At 36.4% G+C, this 24,675-nt stretch overlaps 1 protein-coding gene across 2 annotated transcripts in view; it reads left to right on the top strand.

Moving 5' to 3' along the window:
* The window catches only part of KLHL1 (kelch like family member 1), a 360,073-nt gene that overhangs the window by 321,643 nt on the left and 13,755 nt on the right, over positions 1 to 24,675 (top strand). For both annotated transcript variants that reach the window (XM_045867545.1, XM_045867546.1), the window contains one exon: positions 14,072 to 14,284. In XM_045867545.1, coding sequence (XP_045723501.1) covers positions 14,072 to 14,284 — 213 coding nt within the window. The remainder of the gene's footprint in view (positions 1 to 14,071; positions 14,285 to 24,675) is intronic.

The raw sequence follows: 24,675 nt of genomic DNA on the forward strand, positions 1-24,675 counted from the left end.
CTGATATGGGACTGGAACCCAGGACCCCGGGATCATGACCTGAGCCAAAGGCAGACGCTCCACCAACTGAGCCACCCAGGCATCCCTTATTTTAGGTTTTTACATTATGGCTTTGTGAACTTTCCTTATGGTTTACTTTGAAATATCTTAATACGTGTCTGTTTTGTTACAAATCTCCAAACTCAATCAGAAGAGGGTGGGATAAAAATCTAACAAATGAAATATTTAATGGACAGTTTTACAGCACATTTTCACAAGTTGTTATAACTAAATTATCTTTCCAATTTCTTCTAATGCCCCCTTTAAGTTGGCTTTTAAATTGGCTATCTATGGGATTCATCCATTCATCATTCATCCAATCATCATTTGGATCGTTTTTATTGTCCTTGTATTTTTTGGTCAGCTAGGTTATGTAGTATCTTAAGAAATCCTGTTTTAGTCTAATGCCATTCTTCCTAAAAATATCAGAGTGTGATAGCATTTAATCTTAGTTTTTATTCTTGAAACTGTCACCTTTTAATTGAGTACATTTTTTTCCAAATTCAATCCTATTCTATGAAAATGTTTTAAGTGATTTAAGTTTCAAACAATCTTTCTCCTTTAAAATCAAAATAGTATAGCTCTCTTTTGAGTATCTTTTTTTTTCCTCCTGGGTGTGATTTAATGACCTCAGAATTCTGTGGTTTGATGACTATCTATTAATGTCTAGTTGCTTTTCCTGTTTTACTCAGAGAGAATCACAATTACTAGAAAGTGACCTTTCACGTTCAGACCCATAGCAGAAAATTGTTTCAACATCACCCTCTGACAGTTGTTTATCTTTTTCTCATCTCTACTGACATGATTTTTTCCTCTTGTTTTGCTTTCACATCTCACTAACGTGTCATGATAACCTGACTGTTGCCTGTCTGAAGATTATTTTGAATAATTTTCCCAATTAAGACACATAAAAGCCAGTGAACAGCCCTCTTAAGTTTAGATTCTTTATGATACCATTTGTTGTGGAAAAATAAGAAATTCATTCCTGGGGCAACTGGGTGGCTCAGTCAGTTAAGCAACTGCCTTCGGCTCAGATCATGATCTCAGGGTCCTGGGATCGAGTCCCACGTTGGGCTCCCTCCTCTGCAGGGAGCCTGCTTCTCCCTCTCCCTCTGCCTCACACCTCCTCTCATGCTCTCTCTCTCTCAAATATGTAAATAAAGTCTTAAAAAAAAGAAAAGAAATTGGTTCCTGACTTAATATTAATGAGGGTATTCTGATAAATTCAAGGGCAAAATTGTATCAATTTCATTAAACATTTTGGTTCAGTCTTCCAATAAGAGAGAGTAAGCTAAGTGGTAGATATGTCATCTTATGCCAGGACAGCCAGCAGACTTACTTGATAAATCAAAGAAACCCAACAAAACAGTGGGTAGACATTGGGGTGTGGTGATTGGCCATATAAAACCTCAGACTCCCCAGCTATCTGTTACCAGTGATTCTTTCTGTTTTTTCTTTGCTCTTTGCTTGATTCTTTCCAACTCTGTAGCTAATAGGTCTTTCAGTTTTGCTTCTCTTTATTTCCTAAGTTAGCTCAAAAAGCAGATACTGATTCTGTCTGAGCACTTCCACAAATAGGCCTGAATTTTAATAAATGTATGCGACAGACCCTTGAGAACTTGCAAAACAGACAGAAATAATGGGGTTTGCTTCATGATTCACCATGGCTAAACTGAGTCTGCTTATGCATTCAAAACCTCATGTTAATAATACTCATGGGGCAGTTGGAATTTCTGTGCAACCTGAAGTATATACAGCTTGAAGAATCATAAGAGGAGTCAATGTGTGTTGTTTTCTCCAGTATGTGCCAATATCTAGCACAGTAAGTTAAGCCTCAGGACCTGTCATTTGCAAGATGTCTTCCAAGAAAGAGCCTATTTCTATTTTTTTATTCAAACTCTGGTATTCTTTTTCTTAAATATGGAAACCCAAATTGTGTAAGTTTTTGTATGATAAGCAATTTGTATTAAAATTGTTTTATCTTAGAGTCATGAATAAGAAAAAAAAAACTGCTTGTTTGCTGAGTTTCACTTGGGAGTACTAACATGCTCTGGAAGTCTGTGATTTCTCTTCTGGAAAAAAAAATATATATACAGCTGCCCTATGTCCACCCATATCGAATGGCTCAGATTACTGGAGCATGGGGACATGGTCCACACACTTTTATCCTTTCACAGACTCATCTCTCTACTTCCATTCCTTTTCCATTGTGTGTGTGTGTGTTTTTCCTAATAACTTGCAGCTGTGCATTGCTCACTGTCCACTTAGTTTCTCTCCTCAGATTTTTACCTGATCTTTGGATACATCTGAAATCTCTCCAAAGTGACACAACTTCAGCCTAACACAACTCTGGTTCTCTATGTGCATTAAATTCCATGTGGCAAGATCAATACTAAAAGGATTCAGTTTATTACACTTGAGAACAATAATGCCAGGAAGTATTAAAAACGCATTAACATTTTCTTTTACCTAAATAAAAGGTAAATGAGACCATTTATATTATTTTCCATCATCTGAAGCCTAGTTTAATCTGTACCATTCCATAAACCTTTTTTTTAACTTCACCCATTTAAAATTAATCTTTCCTTCTTTTGTGTCCCCAAGACACATGATTAATGCTTTTCTCTGCCATTTGTCAAAATCTTATTTCAGGGGAACTTAGGTGCTTTTTCTTTGACAGATTTCATAGATGAATCACCCTTTCTCGAGAACTGGAAACCAGTACTTGATTCACTTAAAAAAAAATAAAATAAACACACATACACACACCCAAACTATAAACATGTATTGACCATGGTGATATAGCAAAGAAAATAAAGCAAACCTGCCCTCAGAGAGCTTACATTATATTAGAGGAAAATTGGAAACATCAAAGAAAGGGAATGCAGACTTGTAATAGGTGTAGAGTGGGAGCTTGCAAGGAAACATGGGATGGAGGGATGAAGGTAGTAGAGACCATTTCTGCCAGGAGTTAGGTTACTGAATCCGACCAAGTTTTGGAATGTGGTTAATTGACCTAAATTAATGTGCATATTTACAAGTAGAAGTTTCTTTAGAAAAAACTGGCATGTTCTAATAAATAAAGATAGGTGTTTGCTATCAGATTTCCACATACAACCTTGCTTACCAGCCATGTTACAATGTCAGCAACTCTCAGACACATTTGCCATGTTTCATAGTGAGTAGGAACAAGAACAATTATACAACCTGTTGTAAGCTTACTGAAATTCTTTTTTTTTTTTTTTTAGATTTTATTTATGTATTTGAGAGAGAGATGAGCAAGTTAGAGAGAGAGAGAGAGAGAGAGAACACAAGCAGGGGGAGAAGCAGACTCCCCACTGAGCAGGGAGCCAGATGCAGGGCTCCATCCCAGGATCCTGGGATCATGACCCCAGCCAAAGGCAGGCGCTTAACAGACTCAGCCACCCAGCACCCCTTAAGCTTATTGAAATTCTGCTTACCATACTGTCAGATACCCTAACAAGAACCTCTCAAAAAAAAGTTCACTGAAGGGTAGATGCTGGAGTATTCTGACAGCGGTATTCTCTTGGGATCAGATTAAAGAGATTTCCATAAGTTGAGAAACAAAAAATCAAACCGAGTTCTGGATCCAGAGAGTTGCTTCAAAGGTTTTATCCAGTGAGGGTTGTGGAATTCTTATATTTTTATTATGCAAGGGAAGGGATGTCTGAACATACTTTCTGAGTAACAATCTATTGTGAGTGAAGATTATATTTCTATCACAGACTTCGTCAGCAAAACCTTTCAAATATGGAGACGATGGTGTTGGACGCACTTTCTGTAGCCATGAAACCAGTAACCAAAGGGTTAATGGAACTCCTCTCAGCTGCATACTACTAAGAGTAGCAGCAGTGTTTACCCAGACTTTTTCTTTTGCCTTTAAATTTCCCTAACATCCTTCGGAGGAGTAGATTTGAGGCCTGCCTTCCTGTCTCCTTGTTTGGCTGCCTCTAGAATAGAAACCTCGCTTTGCTGCATATGCCATGTTTTGGTGACTGTCTTTGCTGCATATCAGGCAGAAGAACTTGGGTTCAGTTACAAATTTGGTGAGCCAGGCAGGAGCTCTTTGCTGTGGTTTGTAGGTTCCCAACCACTAACAGGAGTCTGGTCATAAGTCTCAGCAGCAGCCTAGACTCTGTCCTAAGGACCATGGGGTGGGAGGGGGGCTCCCCGTCCCTACTGTGGCAAGGATATGCTTTTGGGTTTCAGTTTGGACAGACATCTCTTGGTGAGTATTTCCTGTGCAACCGCAGGTGAGTTTACTTCTTCCTCCGGTTTTAGTTTGGCTTAGATTCTTCCACCCATTTGGTTGCCTCCACATACGGAGTTTTGGTTCTCTTGACCTTCTTTTCTTGCTTAGGAGAAGGCTGTCTAGGAAGCCATTTGGTTCAGCAGGTGAAGTTCTGACTTTTAGGGAGGAACCAGTGCTCACAGAGGTACTTTGGGCTTCGTTTGGTTTGTTTATTGCTGCAGCTTATGGTAAAAAACAGCCTTGTTCTCGGGGCGCCTGGGCGGCTCAGTCGTTAAGCATCTGCCTTCGGCTCAGGTCATGATCGCAGGGTCCTGGGATCGAGTCCCACATCGGGCTCCCTGCTCTGCGGGAAGCCTGCTTCTCCCTCTCCCACTCCCCCTGCTTGTGTTCCCTCTCTCGCTGTGTCTCTCTCTGTCAAATAAATAAAAAAATCTTAAAAAAAAAAAACAAAAAAACAGCCTTGTTCTCACTGGAGAATGAGGAATGACAGCTTGATCCTCGCATGCAACCCTTTGGGTTGTTTTCTCCAAAATTGGCCAATCTTTTTTTTTTTTTTTTCCTTTGCAACACTGCTTGGTCACAATATTTATTAAATTCCAGGGGAAAATGACCAACTAATGGATCCATAAATTGTAATACCAGCTTGCAATTAGATTTGTGTGGGGAAAGGGAGATATTTGGAAAGTGGGTCTTTAACAAGTTGTTTGCATCTGTTTTTATAGTATACTTGTATGTGTCTCCATGTATGTTGTAAATGTGAGAGATTTTCTCTACTTCGGATGGGCTTGCTAAAATTATTTTGTAAAAGAGTTCTAGTTAGTCAATTTAAAGGTAAGCACTTACAAAAATTGGGCATTCTAAAACTCAAAGATTGAAACTGTTGTTTTGCAAGCTCACATGATCTGGAAAGATATTCAGTATTAAAGCTAACTTAATTTAAGGTTGTCCTAATTAAAATGGACATGTCTTTAGAATTATCAGCATTACATATGAAATTTTTATTCTGCCTCTGCTTACTGAAAGTCAAGTAAGTTCATGTTATCTCCATTGCAAAATTTATCAGAAAAGAAAAAAAAAAACTTGGACTTTGTCTAATGCCTCATGAAGTTGTATGGGTAATCTAAGAATAAAGAGATGTAAATAATTTTAATAAATGTAATCGACTACTGGAAATAATAAGGGAAACAACCATGCAGGCAAGGGAAATGAGACTGGTTATTTAAAGATAAGGACAAAATCTGAATGTAAAAAGGAGAGCTGTAGAAGGTTTGTGAGAAGGGAATCTTTGGAAAGGAATTTTGTATGTGGTCCAGATTGACTAAGATTATGGAAATTAGTATGTAAAGTAGTTTATCAGGGAAGAGAAGGAAGTGTAAGAAAGCAAGATTGGGCAGAAGTTGAGCAGTGATACAATATCAACAGAAGCTTTAACTAATTCTCCAAGGAGCTCCAAAAGTTGGATTACCCTTCAGAACTATTCTAAGTTCAGGCAAAAGGGCTGAACTTTTATAACAGTCCTAGGATGCAACCACCTGGGCAGAGGGCATGCCCTTGGCAAAGCAGCTGTCTTCAGTCCAGGCGATCCCTGATGGCCTCTGAGAGCTGAGGACTGTTGGCAGCATTCCTACAGCTGAGAGTCCTTCATTCCTTATAGAGATTCTGGTCAGGACATCACAGCATCTAGTGCAAAAACTCAGATCCATGCAGTGCCCTGGATGTCCTTGTCTCAATAAGTATATACCAACATGGGAGATGACAGGGAGGAATAAAGGGGGCATGGCATACTTTTTAAAAAAAAATTCTCTTATTCAAATAAAGGAGTTTTAATATCAGAGGTACACCAGTATAAAATCGGAATTTGGCTTTTCTGTTAAAATAAGTTTTCTTAGATTATTGGTCTAGACTATAAACAAAGGTTTTTCTTTAATCTGCCTAGAAAAAAATAAGTTTCTATGTTTTTGTCTTTATTAAGTCTTTGATTACTTAAAGTTGAATCTTCTCAATATTAAAAGAGCTAAGTTTTTTCTTTTAACAACTATGTAACCCTCTGCATTTGTCTTTGGAATCTCTTATTGCCACCTTGGCTAAAGAGATAATCATTAAATTTTGTGATGATCTGTAATCTTATTTAAGCATGTGCTTTAAAACCACCTGGTAGTTCACAAACTTCCCAAAATTCAACTTCTAAATGAAGTATTTTGGACTAATTAGGCTTATTTCTTTGGAATGTCAAATTACATGGGAAGCATTGTCAGATAAGTGATGATAATCCTTCTTAAGTTTTATTATATGGTTGAATGTTATAACTGTTCCAGAAATTATACAGAATCCCTAAGGTTTTGATACATTCTGGTATAACTATCATCACTTGCAATTTTAATTATTAAAGTGCTGTATGTCACAGAATTTCCTTGTCAGTTCCACTTAATGACAAATATAGGTCTCTGCTACCTTTAAGATCACAAAACTAAACCAAGAATTTCTAGAACTAATGGGAAAGCTACATTCTGAGAGACTTGTTTAGGACATTGCTGGTTCTCTAGTGTTTGCTCTTCCAGACTTAAGGCTATCTATGACATATAGAAATTTGGAAAATATTTCTTTGTAAACAAATACGAAAACTTTAAGTTTTTCTCCCTAAGATCCTTCCAGAATTCAAAAATTCTCAGTGCGCATTCTTATATTTTTCATGACAGTGTACTTATTTGCATAAGTTTAATAAGAACCTGGTCTCCTTGTGACAGGACACAATTGGAAATACTGGTTATTTTACCAAGGCTTGACTGGACAGTTGTATTTGAGGGAGATTTTCATAGACTCAAATATGACCAGATAGTTTTAAGGAGCTAAGGTAGACTTTATGGAGTCAGTGAAGCCCCTTGGAAAAATTGTCCTGGCTCTTTGTTTACAGGACTCCTAGCAGCCTTACTAAGGGAGTAAAGAAGGTTACTTCCTGGTATATACAGGAACCTCAGAATATTTTGGGGACTTATAGAAGAGAGGAATTCACCCAAATCTATAGGTATTACAGGCAAAGCCTGATGGCAAGTATTTGGCTTGGCTTCTTAGCCTTGAGAGACTGTTATAAGTTCAGAAATAAAAAAGAAAAAGAAAAAAGAAAAAACAACCTATATGGCCAATCACTATTGTTATTGTGCTTATGTAAATAATGAAGCCACGTTTGTTAAAATTGGACTTATTTTACAAACAAATTAGTTTTAATTTGGCTATCTTTGGAAATGAGGGTGATTTTAGAGAGAAATTATGTTTCGGTAACATGCCTTTGTGGCTATTAGATTCTAGCTCTGATTAGCTGTCTTTGTTTGTTGTTTGCCTGAAAAACTGGACTGGACCCTGAATTCTTCTGGTTTTCTCCAATATCTGACAAGACTCTCCAAACTAATGTTTCCAATTTTTTCTCCTTCTCTTGACTTGAAATCACCAAGAACTAAAACTGCTCTTTTTTTTCCCTGAAGCCCTGGAAACTGAAGCTAACAACTTGAGGTAAACTTCAGAGAAAAATTGCCACATGGTCCGTGTTTAGATGATCTTCATGCCTATTGCTGTCTAGCCGCTCAGAAAGATCACCAGAGACCCACAGATAACTGAATAAGTTTATTCCAGCCATCCCAATTAGATGGATTTACCATTGGAAAATCCAGACACTGAGATGTTTATGGATGAAACAGTTTTATGGATCAAAGACAATGAAGATCTGAACGCAGCTATTGTCTACTGTTGAGGGCACCAGAAATTATACTGTTCAACTGCCCAAGGGAATAGCTGGGCAGATCAAGTTGCCAAGTTGGCAGTCCATACAAAAACTCCAAAACTCTCTGTAATGATTTTCAGTACCAGACATAGATGTAACTAAAAACAACCCCAGTATTCCTCAGAGGACATCAGAAGAACTAAGGAATGGGGTTTGGACACCAAGCTGGCATTAAAACCGGCTGGAAATATAATGAATCCTTATCCCAGGACATCTTCTGGAAGAAATGATTAACCATATTCACCAAAGCATCCATTATGCATGAGATGCTATTCTTCAGTGGATCCAGAAGTATATTGTGGGTCCCAGTCCTCAGAGAAGTCTTCAAAAATGTGACACTGCAGTAAAAACAATCCTAAGACTGGGTTCTCACCAGCTCTAAAAGAGTATACAACTTAGAGGCACCAAACCTGGAGAAGGCTGGCAGGTAGATTTTATCATGATGCCATAAACAACAGGTGGTTTTTAATATTTGCTAATATTTGTAGACCCCTGGTCTGAAGACTTTCCATGACCTTCAGAAAAGGCCCCCAAAGTTGTCAAAACAGTTTTAAGCAAAATCATTCCTAGGACTGGATTGATGCTAACAATTCAGAGCAACAATGGAGCAGCATTGGTGGCAAAAATCACACAAGCAGTGCCCAATGCCTTGGGCATTCAATGGAAATTACACATTTTCTGGAGACTCTACCCAACTGGAAAAAAAAATGAACTTCTGGCAAAGATATGCCAAGAAACCGACTGAACTTGGGAAACACTTCTTGGGTAAGAGTAGCCCCTAGAAGTAGGCTTGGATTAAGCCCCAATGAAATGTTATATGGAAGGCTCTTTCTACACTCGTTCATGACTTAGGAGTCCCTGATGGGGCTTACATTAGGAAATTGGATACTATCAAGTGCATTCAATACAGCAAGATGATGTACCCATAGATGTGCCCTTATATCTCCCAAATCCTAGAGACTTGGGGTTATTAAAGACCTGAAGGAGCGAGCACCCAGAATACCAGCTCCAACCTTGTTGGACAGGACCTAATGAGGTACTATTGACTGCCCATTCTTCAGTGAAATTACAGGGAATTAAGCCACGGATTCATCACACTCAAATGAGAAGAATTCACAGGCTCCCTATACCCAATCAGCAAGGAGAACATTGAAAAGAACCCTGCTTGGACTAGCAAGCCTCTGATGGACCTGAAACTACTATTTAGGAGAACTGGTCTGAAGAAATCAATAAGTACAACAAGCTACTTGGTTACAACAAATCTCCCCTAAGGCCCTAGATAAAATATAGTGCTAACAAAAGTACAAAAACTTTGGTGATACAGAATGTTAAGTTTCAACCTTGAACTAAATGTCCCATTCCTCTAACCCCAATCTTCCTTCCATTTCAGCAGGAAGTATATAATGTGGCCATCATCCCAATTCCCTCAAGAATGAGGAATGATCAAAAGACAGTGGGGATTAAAACTAGTAAACAAAAACTTAATGGTACAACTCTCAGCTGCCGTTTTTAACCAGATCTTTTTCATTTGCCTTTAAATTTCCCTTACTCTACTTCTTCAGAAGGGCGGACTTGAGGTTTGCCTTCTTGTCTTCTCATTTGGTTGCCTTTAGAATAAACCCTTCCCTTGCTGCATACTCCATGTTTCAGTGATGGTCTTTGCTACTGCATCGGGTAGATGGGCTTGAGTTAGGTTACAGCCATCCCAAAGTATGCACTGTTGATAAAGTACGACAAATATTAAATAACTTTATCTAGAATACAGATTATAAACAATGTTAATTTTCTAGGAAAAAAGACAAAATGGGATCAGAAAAGACTTTCTAGTAGAGATACACTTGAATTGGTTGAGAGATGAATGAGAGGTACCTAGCCTATGTAGGAAAAAGGTATCTAGGGTAGAATGCACAATGGCACACAGGGTTAGAAAATATCTAGTTCTGTGTCAGAAACTTCTAATTGTCTCCTAATACTTATTCACTCCTTTGTCTATGAAATATAAATACCCACTGTTAACTAAGCATATGGCCATCTAAAATAAAAACAACGTATTGTAGTACCTTATCAATTACTTATTGACATTGACTAAGTTTGGCCAATGGTATATCTGAAGTGAGATATGCAACTTTTTAAAAGATGAATTATCTAATATTATTGGAGTATAGTTGATATACAATGTTACATTAGTTTCCAGCATAGAAGGTAATTATTTAATTTCTCTACATGTTTTCTTATGCTCACCGCAAGTATAGCTGTCACCTTACAACGCTATTACAGTATCATTGACTATATTTCCTATGCTGTACCTTTTATTCTCATGACTTGTTCCATAACTGGAAGCCTGTGTGTCCCATTCCCCTTCACCAATTTTGCCCCCACCCCCTTTCCTTCTGGCAACCCTTAGTTTGTTCTCTGTATTTTAGGTTTGATTCTGCCTTTTGTTTATTAATTTGTGGAATCTAAAAAAAAAAAAAAAGATTCTTAAAGGGAGGGGGTGTACTCCTTCCACTTTTCCTTTGTCCTACTGTTTGAACTGTGGTTGTGTAGCTAGGGTTACCTTGGGCCTTCAGGACAAGGGTGTTTGCAGAGAATTCTGCAATGGGATTTTAGCATTTATGTACAATTCCCAAGCAAGAAGTACTGCCAACTTTTCATACTGCCTGCAAGGATATTTGTAAATCAAACAGCAAGGAAGATAGAGTTGGTGTCTTTCTTTGGGGGCACAGAACAGATTTGTTCTTTGACCAGAATAATAAAGATAACGTCTCCCTTCAGAGCAAAACTTGGGTGGTTTTGTTGGCAGTTTTCTTTAAAGAACTAGCATTTCCTCAACTTAATGTTCCTCAGATGTGAGAAAGGCCAAGGTCCACTGCATGTGCAATATTTACTTGAGTCTCTATCCCCCTATTGGGCCTTGGGGTGGAGGGTGGACAACAAGAACCAATGTGAACTTCAAGCTCATGGTGCTTAGTTTGCTGTGAACTGTAGCAATTGTTCTCTGACCTAGGAGTCTTATGTCTTTTTCCAGCATCTACAAAACTATGATGCACTAATTTCTTAGATTTCAAGTAGTAAAAAAAATTTAGATTCCTCACAATTCTTGACAAAATGTCATACTCTACAGATGATATGCTTTAAAGTGGAAAACAGCCTGGGTCTCATGCCAGCCCCTTTAAACACATTTGAACCCATATCCTAACTAGTATAGGATTTGTTTCCTTAAACAGCTATATTTCATTTTCTAGAATATGAAACATGTGACACTCATTTAGATGGACACCTGACAAGTAGGTCTCAAAACACCGAGACCGGGTCACTAAACTTTAGGCAAAATTTATCTGTGTGCTGAATAAACACACAAGTTAGGGAAAGTAGTAGGGAAGACTCCAATTCTTGCCCTTCTCAGCAAAATTCAGAAGAGCTTGCTTAAATCAGGGATCTTTCTGATCTCGTATGATTGATTCACAGCACACTGAACTATGAACCTGATGATTCCTAAGAATGTTTTTTCTCTGTCTTTTCCTCATTGTCTCAGAGTGAAAGCCCAGCTCTGCAGCATGGCATCAAGGCCTACATTCTCAGCCTCCTTTTGTCATCTACCAGCTGCATCTCTCCTTTCCCCTCTTCCACAAACCCCCTTCCATCAGTGTGACATACCTGCCACTCTTTATTTATCACCTGCTGTGACCTTTTTGCCCCTTGGCTTTATGCATAATGTTTTCCCTGTATGTAAAGCTTTTCTCCTCTTTCTTCATCTTACAAATTTCCATTCCTCTTTCAACTCCAAGTTAAAATGTCAGTTTCCTTTCTTGCCGTGAAACTGTCAGCTGCCACCTCCTATCTTGTCAGTGCATTTACGTTTAGCATCAGATTCTTCTCTGCTCTTCAGAGTCTCAACGTCTAATTTGTCACTGTAGCGAAGCAAAGCAGGGAATCAACCTAAGTTATGATCAAATAGTTTATGAAGGGAGATCTGAGAAGATAATTGTCCATGAGGTTATATGCATACATTCTAGCATTTATTCTAACTGCTCGAGAGTATATTGTTTCTATCCCTTGGTTATTTTTAGAACTTTAACAATAATTATAGTAATCGTTATTTATTTTTCCATTTTAATTCTTAGTCACTTAGCAAATTTATGTTTTAAAATAAGTGGGTTAGAGAGAATGTTAGCTGATAGCATATATTTGTAAAGTACGTAATTTTCAAAATCTTTCAAGTATTAAAATACATCTAGTAGTTTTAACAGTGGATTCAGAAAGCAGTCCAAAAGGACACTACTAACTTTTACACAAACTAAAATTTTCTCATTTATTTTTCAAAGCTCGTTTTTGAGGAAAAATTCAGTGAATTTACTCTTGTCAAATAATTTTGTGTTAATATTAGTCAATATATTAAAATTACAGCAATTTCATTGTTCCTCTGTAGACTATATAGTACTATATAGGGATATGTACCAAATGAAAGAACCCACTGATAACACAGCCTAGACTTTCATAAGTAATTCATAAAATAATAGCTACCATACATCAAACATTTATGTTACAAAAGGGATTGTCAAATATTATGTCATTTTTATCAAGGCATTATATAAATTTCTTTTTTTGTAGAATCCCTGTTACTGGATTTTATTAATGGAGGGTTCACACAGAAGAAAGAGATGAAATGAGTAGTGGTTTGTAATATACATAATTATATTAAAGAAGTCATTGATGTTGTAACTTGTGAACTTTGCAGGAATATTTAATTTCCAAATAAAAGGCTATACTAATAGGCTCAATATTTAACTTCTAAAATGTAAGCAATATGCTTAATTATCATTAGTTTCTATATCCATCTAGCTATATATTTGTATGTTAGCATTTTAAATAATTTCAGAAAAAGAAAGTATGTGATAGATACTCTATTAGCAATGCTGTGTTCAGATAAATCAACACTGTACTTTATCAGCGTAATATGTATAAATAAAAGAGAAGCTTGAAGTCAAAAATTCCCTTTAAATGATAGGAAAAAAGAGATGATACTTTTCTTACATATAAATTATGTACCAGGGACTGTGCAAGATGCCTTGTGCAAAGATACTTACTCAATAAGTAAAATTTCTGCAAAAAATATTTACATTTTAATAATACCTCATGATTATAGCATACTTCTTTTAAGTTAGATCCTCACAGAAATAAACGAGGCTCAGATTTCATGAAGTGTTTAGGATGATAAAAACTTCTTGGTTTCATTTCTGGGTGCTTCTGCAAGTTAAACTGTCCAATACTTGTCCTTTACAATGTTCCTCTCGGTTAATTTCAACCTACTGAAGACTGAGATCTGGCAGACAACTGTGAGTTAACCAGGCAAAGAGGCATTACAACCATAAAGAGCACACTCGGGGGCGCCTGGGTGGCTCAGATGGTTAAGCGTCTGCCTTCGGCTCAGGTCGTGATCCCGGGGTCCTGGGATCGAGTCCCGCATCAGGCTCCCTGCTCCTTGGGAGCCTGCTTCTCCCTCTGCCTCTCTCTCTGTCTGTCTCTCATGAATAAATAAATAAATAAATCTTTAAAAAAAAAAAAAAAAAGAGCACACTCGGGCGGTCAGAAACATTTTATCATGCCAGGCGTTAAAAGAAACATAAACAGCTTAAAAAAAAAAAAAATGTCTCTAGGATGAAATCAGTTTAAACATCATATTTTAGAGTTACTACATTATATTAGAGCATGCATTTGCAAATCTAAGACCTGCATGATTTTATATACTAAATAATAAGGTCTTCCTATGCATTTACTTCGACTTAATACTATACTTTTCAGTTTCTACTTACCAATATATTAATCATAATGTCTACCGGTAAAGCAAAAATCCACAACATCTAATCTTATTAAAACACATGTGAGACTCATATGGTGATAGAAAATTTATTTTTAAAGGACTTCTTTTCTACGTTCTGTCATTCAGACTGTGGTATTAAATCCTGTTTTTCTGATTGTGTTTTTAGATTATATTCAGTCGGAGGTCGTGATGGAAGTTCCTGTTTGAGTTCAATGGAATATTATGATCCTCATACAAATAAGTGGAACGTGTGTGCGCCAATGTGTAAGCGGAGAGGGGGTGTTGGAGTGGCCACGTGTGATGGTTTTCTCTATGCAGTGGGAGGTCATGATGCTCCTGCTTCAAATCACTGTTCCCGGTTACTAGATTACGTAGAAAGGTAAGATCCAAGGTCACAGTTGTAACGAGAGAAATAATGTACATTATACTGATGCCTAATTCAAGTGATTATAAAAACTGCATAATTTAGGAAGGGTAAATTCTGCTTTTTAAATCTCTGTCTCTTTATCCACCCCCCCATATACACATGCACAACACTTTCATTCTTGTTTTTTTTTTTTTTTTTTAATTTTAATTTCAACATAGTTAACAGGCAGTGTTATATTAGTTTCAGGTATACGATATAGTGATTCAACAACTCCATATATTACTCAGTGCTCATCAAGAAAAGTGTACTCTTGGGGCACCATTGTGGCTCAGTCTGTTAAGCGTTTGCCTTCAGCTCTGGTCATGATCCCGGGGTCCTGGGATCGAGCCCCACAGCGGGCTCCCTGCTCAGTGGGGAGCCTGCTTCTCTCTCTCCCACTCCCTGTGCCACTGCTGCTCCCTCTGTTTGTGCTCTCTTGCCCCCCGCCAAATAAATAATAAATAAAAATCTTTACAAAAAAGTATAGTCTTTTTTCTTCTTTTAGATAAGGGGAGGGGAGAGGGACAGAGGGACAGAGAGAATCTAAGCAGGCTCCACTCCCAGCATGGAGCCTGACACAGGGCTGGATCTTACAACCGTGAGATGATAACTTGAGCCAAAATCAAGAGTGGGCCACTTAACTAACTGAGCCACCCAGGTGCCCCAGGATAAGTATACTCTTAGTCCTCTTCTCTTATTTCACCCGTTTCCCTTGATAACTATCTATTTGTTCTCTATAGTTGAGTTTTTTTTTTTTTTTTCATTTGCCTCTTTTTCCCCCTCTGTTTCTTAAATTCCACATATGAGTGAAGTCATATGGTACTGTTCTCTGGCTTATTTCGCTTAGCATTATATTCTCTAGCTCCATCCATGTTGCTGCAAATGGCAAAATTTCATCCTTTTTATGGCTGAATAATATTCCATTGTGTATATATATACACCATATCGTCTTTATTCATTTGTCTATCAATGGACACTTGGGCTGCTTGCATAATTTGGCTATTGTAAATAATGCTACAATAAACATAGGGATGCATACATCCTTCCGAATTAGTGTTTTTGTATTATTTGGGTAAATACCCACTAGTGTGATTACTGGATCATATGGTAGTTCTGTTTTTTTCCACATCTTCGCCAACACTTATTGTTTCTTGTGTTTGGTTTTAGCCATTCTGACAGGTGTGAAGATGATATCCCATTGTGGCTTTGATTTACATTTCCCCAAGGATGAGTAATGTTGAACATCCTTTCATGTCTGTTGTCCATCTGTAGGTTGTCTTTGGAGAAATGTCTGTTCATGTCATCTGCCCATTTTTTAATTGGATTTTGTGTGTGTGTGCATTGAGTATTTTAAGGTCTTTATATATTTTGGATACTAACCCTTTATCAGATATGTAATTTGCAAACATTTTCTCCCATTCAGTAGGTCTTTTAGTTTTGATGTTTCCTTTGCTGTGCAGAAGCTTTTTATTTTGATGTAGTCCCAATAGTTTATCTTTGCTTTTGTTTCCCTTGCCCTAGGAGATATAACTAGAAAAATGTCGCTAAAATCAATGTCAGAGAAATCACTGCCCATGTTCTCTTCTAGAATTTTTATGGTTCTAGGTCTCACATTTAGATCCTTAATCCATTTTGAGTTTATTTTTGTGTCTGGTGTAAGAAAGTGGTCCAGTTTCATTCTTTTGCATGTAGCTGTCTGGTTTTGTCAACACCGTTTGTAGAAGACACTGTCCTTTTCCCAATGCATATTCTTGCTTCTTTTGTCAAAGATTAACTGACCGTATAATCGTGGGTTTATTTCTGGCCTTACTTTCATTCTTTCTTATATTTTTTCCTTCCTTTCTCCCTCCTCCCCTCTTTCCTATTTCCTTCCCTCTTTCCTTCCTTTTTTCCTTTCTTTCTTCTACTAATATTTAAAGCCCTATAATTTTTTTCACAAGAATTTGAAGTGATATTTTAAGAGATCCTTTAAAAAAGCTTTAAGTAATCTATTTATGAATGTTTGTTAATTTTCTTTTTAAAAATTGGATATTTTATTGTTCTATTCATCCTATCTTGTTCTACTACCCCCTTCAAACTCTCAAAGGCGAATTATGGACTTTGTTTTGTGTCATACCTTTCTTAATGGAAGACAGACTTATTAGAAGTCTATTTTCTATAATCCTGGTCCTCTTTTAATTCTTCCTAAAAATGGCCAAGTGCACAAAGGTCTGGAGTAGAAAGCCACCTTGGCTTCAGGTTTGGTCCAACAACCCAAACACTTCCTGGCATGGTTATAGCTAAATTCTCTTTAAGGGCTGTACCTCACTTAGAACTATTATATTGTGTGCAGTAAGGATCAGAGTTAGTGAGCCTGAAGATGATACTTCTTATTACTTAAGGATATATGCTGATATATGGGGAAGTAGGACTAGGGAATACCGAGGTCAGCTGTTTTATCAACTGGGATAGGATAAGTAATTCTACTGTAATGAATAACTTCAAAATTCTCTGTGACTTAATACCATAATTTTTTTCTTACTAACATTACATGTCCATAACAGATCCATGATATCATTGCATATAAGCTATGCATATAAGAATGGCGTATAAGCTACAATATAAACACTGCTGGTGTCAAATGGGAAATGTATACACTGTTCACTGATTCCTAAAGATTCTGCATGCCAGTAATATAATTCTCTTTTCTTCATACTTTGATAAACCAGTCATATGGCCACAGAAAATTTCATGAGTGTGGGAGAACTTCCACATGGGATAAGAACAAGAGATATTTGGTGGATTGCAGTGATGACCATAAAAATTTTCCTCTTAACATTAAGAAACCACATCCATTATATTCATGCTTGCAAGTGGCATAGTCAGTGGCAGAAAGGTGCTCTATCTTTTATATTGTTCTAAGGATAGGAGATGATTTTTACTGAAAATAAGGCCATTGGCAAAACATAGTTTTTAGTAAACAGACTCTGTTCTCTGCTCAAACTTAAACCACTTCTTGAATAAAACATGTTTAATGTTATTGCTATTATGTGAAATGAACTGTAGATATATGGGTATCTATGCACAGAGGAAAGCATTACGCTCAATACAGTTTCACTTCAACATTCTCTTGTCCAGTGAAATTAGGAATTACAGGTGTTATAGTGTGGACAGTGGTCAGAGTCCAAATAAATAGATGTATGCTTTTATATATACAAACATGAAATCATTTATTTAAAAAATACTGCTTATAGACCAACAGCTCATTCACATTTTCCTCTGCTAAATTCTTGGGAAAAATAGCAAGAGAGATTAACATGATGTGCCTCCTATATATACTTTCCTATATATCTTATATAAACATTACTAATGAAATATTTCATTTATTCTTTTCTAACATTACTGTATAATGTATTACAGTGTTGTTGGTGAACAGAGGCATAAATTATTCAGTCTAAAATTAGACTTAAATAAGTGTAGCTATTTTAAGTTATAGGAGTACAGTGGGTATGAGCAGCTTAAGTAATGCAGAAGCACACAGCATTATCATGATTCTTATCCCAGCTCATATTATGTGTCAGATTAATAGCATTTTTGAGGTTTCTATAACATATATTCTATATTGACAATTTCACATGTAAATCGTCAATAAATCAAAGTACATAATAGCACTCTGTAGAATTATTTTACACATATAACATAAAGACTGTTTTTTAGTATATAACCATAGGAAAACAAACCATTGGGAATAATAAGAAGTAGTGTACAATGCTATGTATTACAGATGGATAGAACAAATTTTGTATGACAATGATTTCTTACGGAAACATAAAGGTATTATATAATAGTGCTGTTAAAGTACAGTTATGTAAGACATCACAAGTTGTAAAGGATCAGGCTGTCTTGAACACAAAGAATACTGGCCCCTCAAATCAGAGCAGGAGCAATGGCAAGGACTAAGCAAGAATAGGAAGTTTAGAATAGTTGTTGGAATAGTGAATAGTAGATTTGCAGCCAAGCCTCACTCTAATAAGAGCATCTTAGTGGACAAAATCAGTGTCCAGAAGGTGCAATCCATTAGACAAAGCACATTTATCTATTTTACTTATTCTACAAATATTGTTTTGCATATATTTTTCACTGTGCTAACTCGAGCTTAAAACTTATTAGAAGAAAGAGACAGATAAATAATTAGAACTTTAAGATCACAAATAAAACAGCAAACCAGGCCATGGATCAGAAAATATGCTCAAAGGCATCAGTACCACTGCTGGCTAATAATAGATCAGGACCACCTTTGCCCTCAAATTTGCATCCCAGTAAAAAACGGCCTGCAGGAGAGGGATATCAAGATAATAGGAGCCTTCTAAATATGCTTTTGTGATATCCACTCTTGTTTCCTCCAACTTACTCTCCATACAGCAGCCAGAGAGATCTTTTCATAATGCAGATTTGACCTGAAAGCACAATGGAGTTTTCCTTTGTAACAATTATCAATATTATGATGAAAAATTATTTAAAATTTTTCAACATAGCTAGGATCCATGTGCTGGTGATGATCTAGATTAGCTTGTTCACTCTTATACTCTTCCACTTGGCACAATTCTTGGCACAAAGTAAATCCTCACCAAGCATTTAATGATATCAGGTAGAAAAACAGGCCTCAAATTTCTCACAAGGGAAGGCATCTGGAAATACACTGTACATAGGGAGTTAAATAGATTAATAGATAGAAAGAAAGAGAGGGATGCATGAAAGGATAGAAGAATGGATGGATGAATGGACTGATGGAAAGACAGATTTGATTTGATTTGATTAACATATAATGTATTATTTGTTTCAGGGGTACAGGTCTGTGATTCAACAGTCTTACACAATTCACAGCGCTCACCATAGCACATATCCTCCCTAATGTCCATCACCAAGTCACCCCATCCCTTCCACTCCCCTCCATTCCAGCAACCCTCAGTTTGTTTCCTGAGATTAAGAGTCAGTCTCTTGCGGTTTATCTCCCTCTCTGGTTCGAAAGACATAAATTTTTGTTTATTTTTCTATTTCCCTTTGAATGCCCATTTCCATCATTATAGACCGAGTAATAATGCTTTACATACATATATTTTAGGCATTTATTGGGTAGGCAAAATTTTTGATAGGGCCTAAAATATTAAACAACTTTTCAGATATTAATTGAAAATTATATCTTTATATCTAATCCAAACATTATTAACAAATAACCATTTGTAAAATTTTTTATATCTTACTTAAATATAAAACTTTTGTTCAAAGTTTACCAAAATCCACACACTGGTCATATCAGAAAAAGTTATCTAAAATAAGAATATCTAATTTTTCTGTCAAGATATGGCTCAAAATTTTTATCATCTTTAGATGTTGATAAAAATGAATAAAAGTTAAGATTTGCTGTCAGACATACAGGGATAAATACATTATTTATTTCACTAAACAATTTTTTAAAGTTACCATAAAGATTAATACATAAGAATAGAATTTTGGGTTCTTTCATTTCTCTTCTTAGTTCATCTTTTTGGTTTAGAATAACCCAAGAGTTGTAGCAGTTCTAAATAGTAAAAACAGATGATCAAGAAGAGACTTTTATTTAAATTATGGGCACTTATCCTAGGCCTTATATAGCATATTAATACCTTAACTCATATTTTGATACATGTGAGATCCTAAATTTTCTACAAGACCGTAATTACTCGAACTGTTTAAAGTTAAAATGTTAGATAGGGGCTTTTGAACTTTTTAGTAAGACACTTTCTTCTTCCTCCTAAGATCTTACTGTTAGCAGTAAGCCCCCAAATGAGTGTAGCATGAAAAGACTAGTTTGCTGTTAATGTTATTTTTCTCTTATTGGGCACATAGAATCTTTGCTATTTTTTTGATAACAAATTATGTTCAAATTTCTTTTAGACACATATACAAAAGATGGAAATCCTGAGAGCCTCTGTGTGTAGGGGCCCTGCTTTACAAATGGATGCAACAACTATTAACTAACACCAGAGCTAAACTAAATTAGATGTGTGATTAGATATTTGCCTCAGTGGCTTATGAGGAGAGTGGCATCTTCGAAGTGGTCAGCTAGAGATGGGATAACAGAAAAATCTGCTGTCCTTGTACTACTACCTGGCAGGATGGCATCATGGTTATTCATCTGCATGCTTTGCAGGAAGAACAATAATTCTGTGGAAAGGTAGATGCACATGAATAGATGAAACATTATGTCCCGTATAGATGGAAGGATATCAACCCTGGTTGTCAAACTGCAAAATTCATTTTCATGTTGTAAGAGGCTATTTAATACACAATTTGGACTCACACGGCTGATAATAGTTTTCTGTTATATTAGTAGAGAAAGTGATTATATACTCGATTGCTCCTTAGTTCTGAACTGTTAAAAAGTATTTATTTTTAAAAGTGAGTTTTTACTAGCATTCAGATCTCCTGGGTATGCTCTATGTTCTATTGATTGACAATAATTTAAATAATTTTTGAAGCTCTGCTGAGGAAACTACATCTGAGGAATCAAAGAGCTGTGTGGCTTAGCCTTGCTTTCCCTGGTTCCATCAGCAATTTGTTTCTCCTCTCCTCAACCTTGAAGAGAGGATGCAATAAATATGATTTAAGTCAAAATAGGATTTTTCACATGCTTTCATAGAGAAATTAAATTAAATTGAAATCAAATTAACTTTTTAAAACATTTTTGTATATATACACAAGGGATATTGGAAAGGGGAGCAGAAATCTAGTTACCCCATCTTCTTTCCCAATGTTTCTGTGCTCATTATATATTTAAGAGAAGTACCAAGGAAGATTGGGAGAATATCAATAGATATGTTTAAAAAATCTATCTTAAAAGTAAAAATTAAGCACATAATGTGAGAGTCACAAACACACAAACAATATTGAGAATGATTTTTTTCCCCTACGTTGCGCTGACTTTTCCCCCTCTGTCATGTGGTTGAAATTGATAGTTGACTCAAAACCATTTCACCTGTCTTGTGACCCTAACTAATGGGACTGCTGCAACTAAATCAGAGCAGGGAACATGTCCTTACACAATGTGTGGAAGATCCAGTGAGAGGAATCTATACTGATCAGAGAATAATTTGCATGTTGAGACTGAATTTGAACTAAGAAATCTTGTCTTGGATGGTTGCAGCCTGATAGTTAAACCATTCTGAAGTTTTCTTTTCTTCTTTTTTTTTCCCCTAAAGATTTATTTATTTGAGAGAGAGTGAGAGAGTGCATATACACACACACACAATCAGGGGAGGGACAGACAGAGGGAGAGGGAAAGAATCTCAAGCAGACTCCCCAGAGAGCTTGGAGCCTGACACTGGGCTCGATCCCAAGACCTTGAGATCAGGACCTGAGCCGAAATCAAGAGTTGGATGCTTAACCGACTAAGCCACCCAGGCGTCCCATGAAGTTTTCACTTTTTTAATTTAAAAGTAGTTTGTTGAGGACATGGAAATCAGGAGAAAAAATCATAAAAGAAAAGCAATTTTATCAGTAACTCATTAAAATTCATTTATGTAAATTGATGTCTACATTTGATTCTTTTTCAATGTTTTTTTTTTTTTTTAAGATTTTATATTTGAGAGAGAGAATGAGAGAGAGAGCGTGCACACGAGAGTGGGGGGCAGGAGAGGGAGAAGCAGACTCCCAGCTGAGCAGGGAGCCCGATGCAGGACTCCATCCTGGGACTCCAGGATCATGACCTGAGCCGAAGGCAGTCACTTAACCAGCTGAGCAACCCAGGCACCCTCTTTTTCAATGTTTTAAGATATATTTACTAGTAAAGGTTAAATTACAGAAAAAAAATCAGTCTATTTCTTTGTTCCTTTCTTCATCTGTACATTCAGGCTCTGTGTGTCAGGAGTAGAGCATACAACGAATGCTTAAATACACCACCTAAATATATCAATGGATGGATTAATGTACATGGTCTGATGGATTGTGGCTTCTGATCTTAAATTCTACCAGGACTTGTGGCTTTCCTTTCTTTTCTTTTTTTTCTTTTTTTTTTTTTTTTGCACACAGGGTTGGATCAACAATACTCAAACAGTTCTTTTAGTTTTATAAACTTTAGATATAGTTGCTACTAACCATATGTATGTCATATGGTTAATACACATTTATAAATATTTTTCAATATTTTCTTTAAATGCAGATATTTTTATATTTAAGGCAGATATACACTTCATGAAAATATTTGTTATTGTTTTGATTATTTCTAACAATTCTAAAATCTTAGTGGCTTAAAATAACTTTATAATTGTTTCCTTTATGATTGAAATCTTTCATGATTATGTGTTGACTGGGTTCAGTTTGGGCTACTTTTCTCCTCCACATGATACTGGCTGACGGTACCATCATCTGGGCCTCAACAAAGCTTTAATGTTCACAGTCCTTCTCTGGCAGAGCTAGGAATTAGGGCTGCCTCTCATCTGAGAGTTCAGTGGATGCTTCAACCAGAGAACCATAGTTCCTCTTGGGCTGGACTTTCCACCATACGGTGGCTGGGATTCCAAGACAAGGGAGTCCAAAAGAAGGGGGCTCAAGAGGGTAAATATCCAATACAATGAATCGTCAGGCCTCTGCTTGCATCACACTTGTTAAAGTCACACAGGCCAATGTTGGTCACAGCAAGGTTAGAGTGTACTACTCAAAGGTATGACACTAAGAAGTGTGGTTTATTAGGGGCCACCAAAGTAACAATGAGCACAATTGTGCTTACATTTTAAAAGTAATTTTCCATCCTGAATTCATGTATGTATATACATATATATATGCATACACATACAAACACATACACACATTTTATCCTCATCTTACAACTTTACTTGTTATTAGTTAACTATTCAATCTGTTTAGTAAATCACTTGGCAAATAATATAAAATGCTCATCTCCTTTTACCCTTTTCTTTGGGGCAGTTAATGGGGTCATGTAATCTGACTCCTTTCTCTGCCTTTAGTGGAGCCAGTCCTGCAGGTGTGCACTGTACCCACCTCCCTTTGCTAGAAGGCGCTGCCATTGTGGGACCCTTGGTAGGTGGAAACAGGAGCACCAAAAGCCACCAGGGCCTACGGATCACAATAAAGAATTAATAATTTCTAGGGACTCTATGGCTATGCCCCTGGAAGCAGATGAGCCATTCAGATCTGTGTTGGTGCAAAAACTAAGTCCATGAGTAAAGTAAGTTATGGAAAATGATTGATTTCCTTATATATATGTTTTATTAAACTGACTTGCTTCTATGAGAATTCCTAGAATTAAATTGTTTCAAATGGAGATAGTTTTCTCTCCATATTCTAGTTTATTATATACAACTTTCTGAAAAATATCTAAATAATTGTAGTGCTATAGTGATTACCTTTATAAGTAATAATTGTAGTAATACATGAAATATTTACCAAAACTTACTGTGTTCTGGGTCATAAAGTAAACCTCAACAATTTTCAAAAGCTTGAAATCTCATAGGGCATTTTCTCTGGCCAACATGGAATTAAACTGGAAATAAATAACAGAAAAGATAAATTTTTACATGCTCAGCTGTTTGTTTTGTGTTTTTGTTTTTAAGGTAAGCTCTATGCCCAGTGTGGGGCTTGGACTCACCACCCCAAGATCAAGAGTTGCTTGCTCTACCAAGTGAGCCAGCCAGGTGCCCCATGTTCAACTGTTTGAAATTTCGGTGATATACTTTGAAACAACATGTGACTCCAATTAGAAAATAATTTGAACTGAGTGAAATGAAAATACATATCAAATTTTGTGGGATGTACCTAAAGAAATCCCTTTCTAAAAATAATATTCCTTTTACTAAAGGTTTTTCCAGATGCTCACACTACACTTGGTATTTCCAGTCTCGTTGCAAGTCTATAGAAAAAAAAAAAAGATACAGATTCATACTGTCATTAAAAGATGTTTCCCAATTTTCCTAGACTCTTATCAAGATCTTAGTAGGAATGTACGTCCTTAAACTTTGTTTATACTGCACAATGAAAATCGTTAAAGAACCAAGCAATTTAGGCAACACTGTTTGAGTTATTAGAAAAGCTCACATTAAGAGAATACTGCATGTATCAAAAGTCGCCAAGAGACTAAGACACTCCTGTGACATGTAACATGGGGTACTAAATTTCAGCATTTCTAAAGAAATTCTTAAAGAGAAATTTATAGACTTAAGCACATGTACTTAACAAGTTAAAAGAGCTGAAAAGCTAAGATTTAAGTTTCAATTTCAAGTTATAAAAACTAGACCAAAAACCCTACCAAAATAGAAGTGAAATAATGATTGAAATGTATTAATTAAATATAAAACAAACATGAAATAGGATTAAAAAGAAGTCTAATTTGT

This window comes from Mirounga angustirostris, unplaced genomic scaffold (genome assembly GCF_029215605.1).
Source record: "Mirounga angustirostris isolate CCGP_5_RB_7025 unplaced genomic scaffold, mMirAng1.0.hap1 SCAF_3, whole genome shotgun sequence".
Lineage (NCBI taxonomy): Eukaryota > Metazoa > Chordata > Mammalia > Carnivora > Phocidae > Mirounga > Mirounga angustirostris.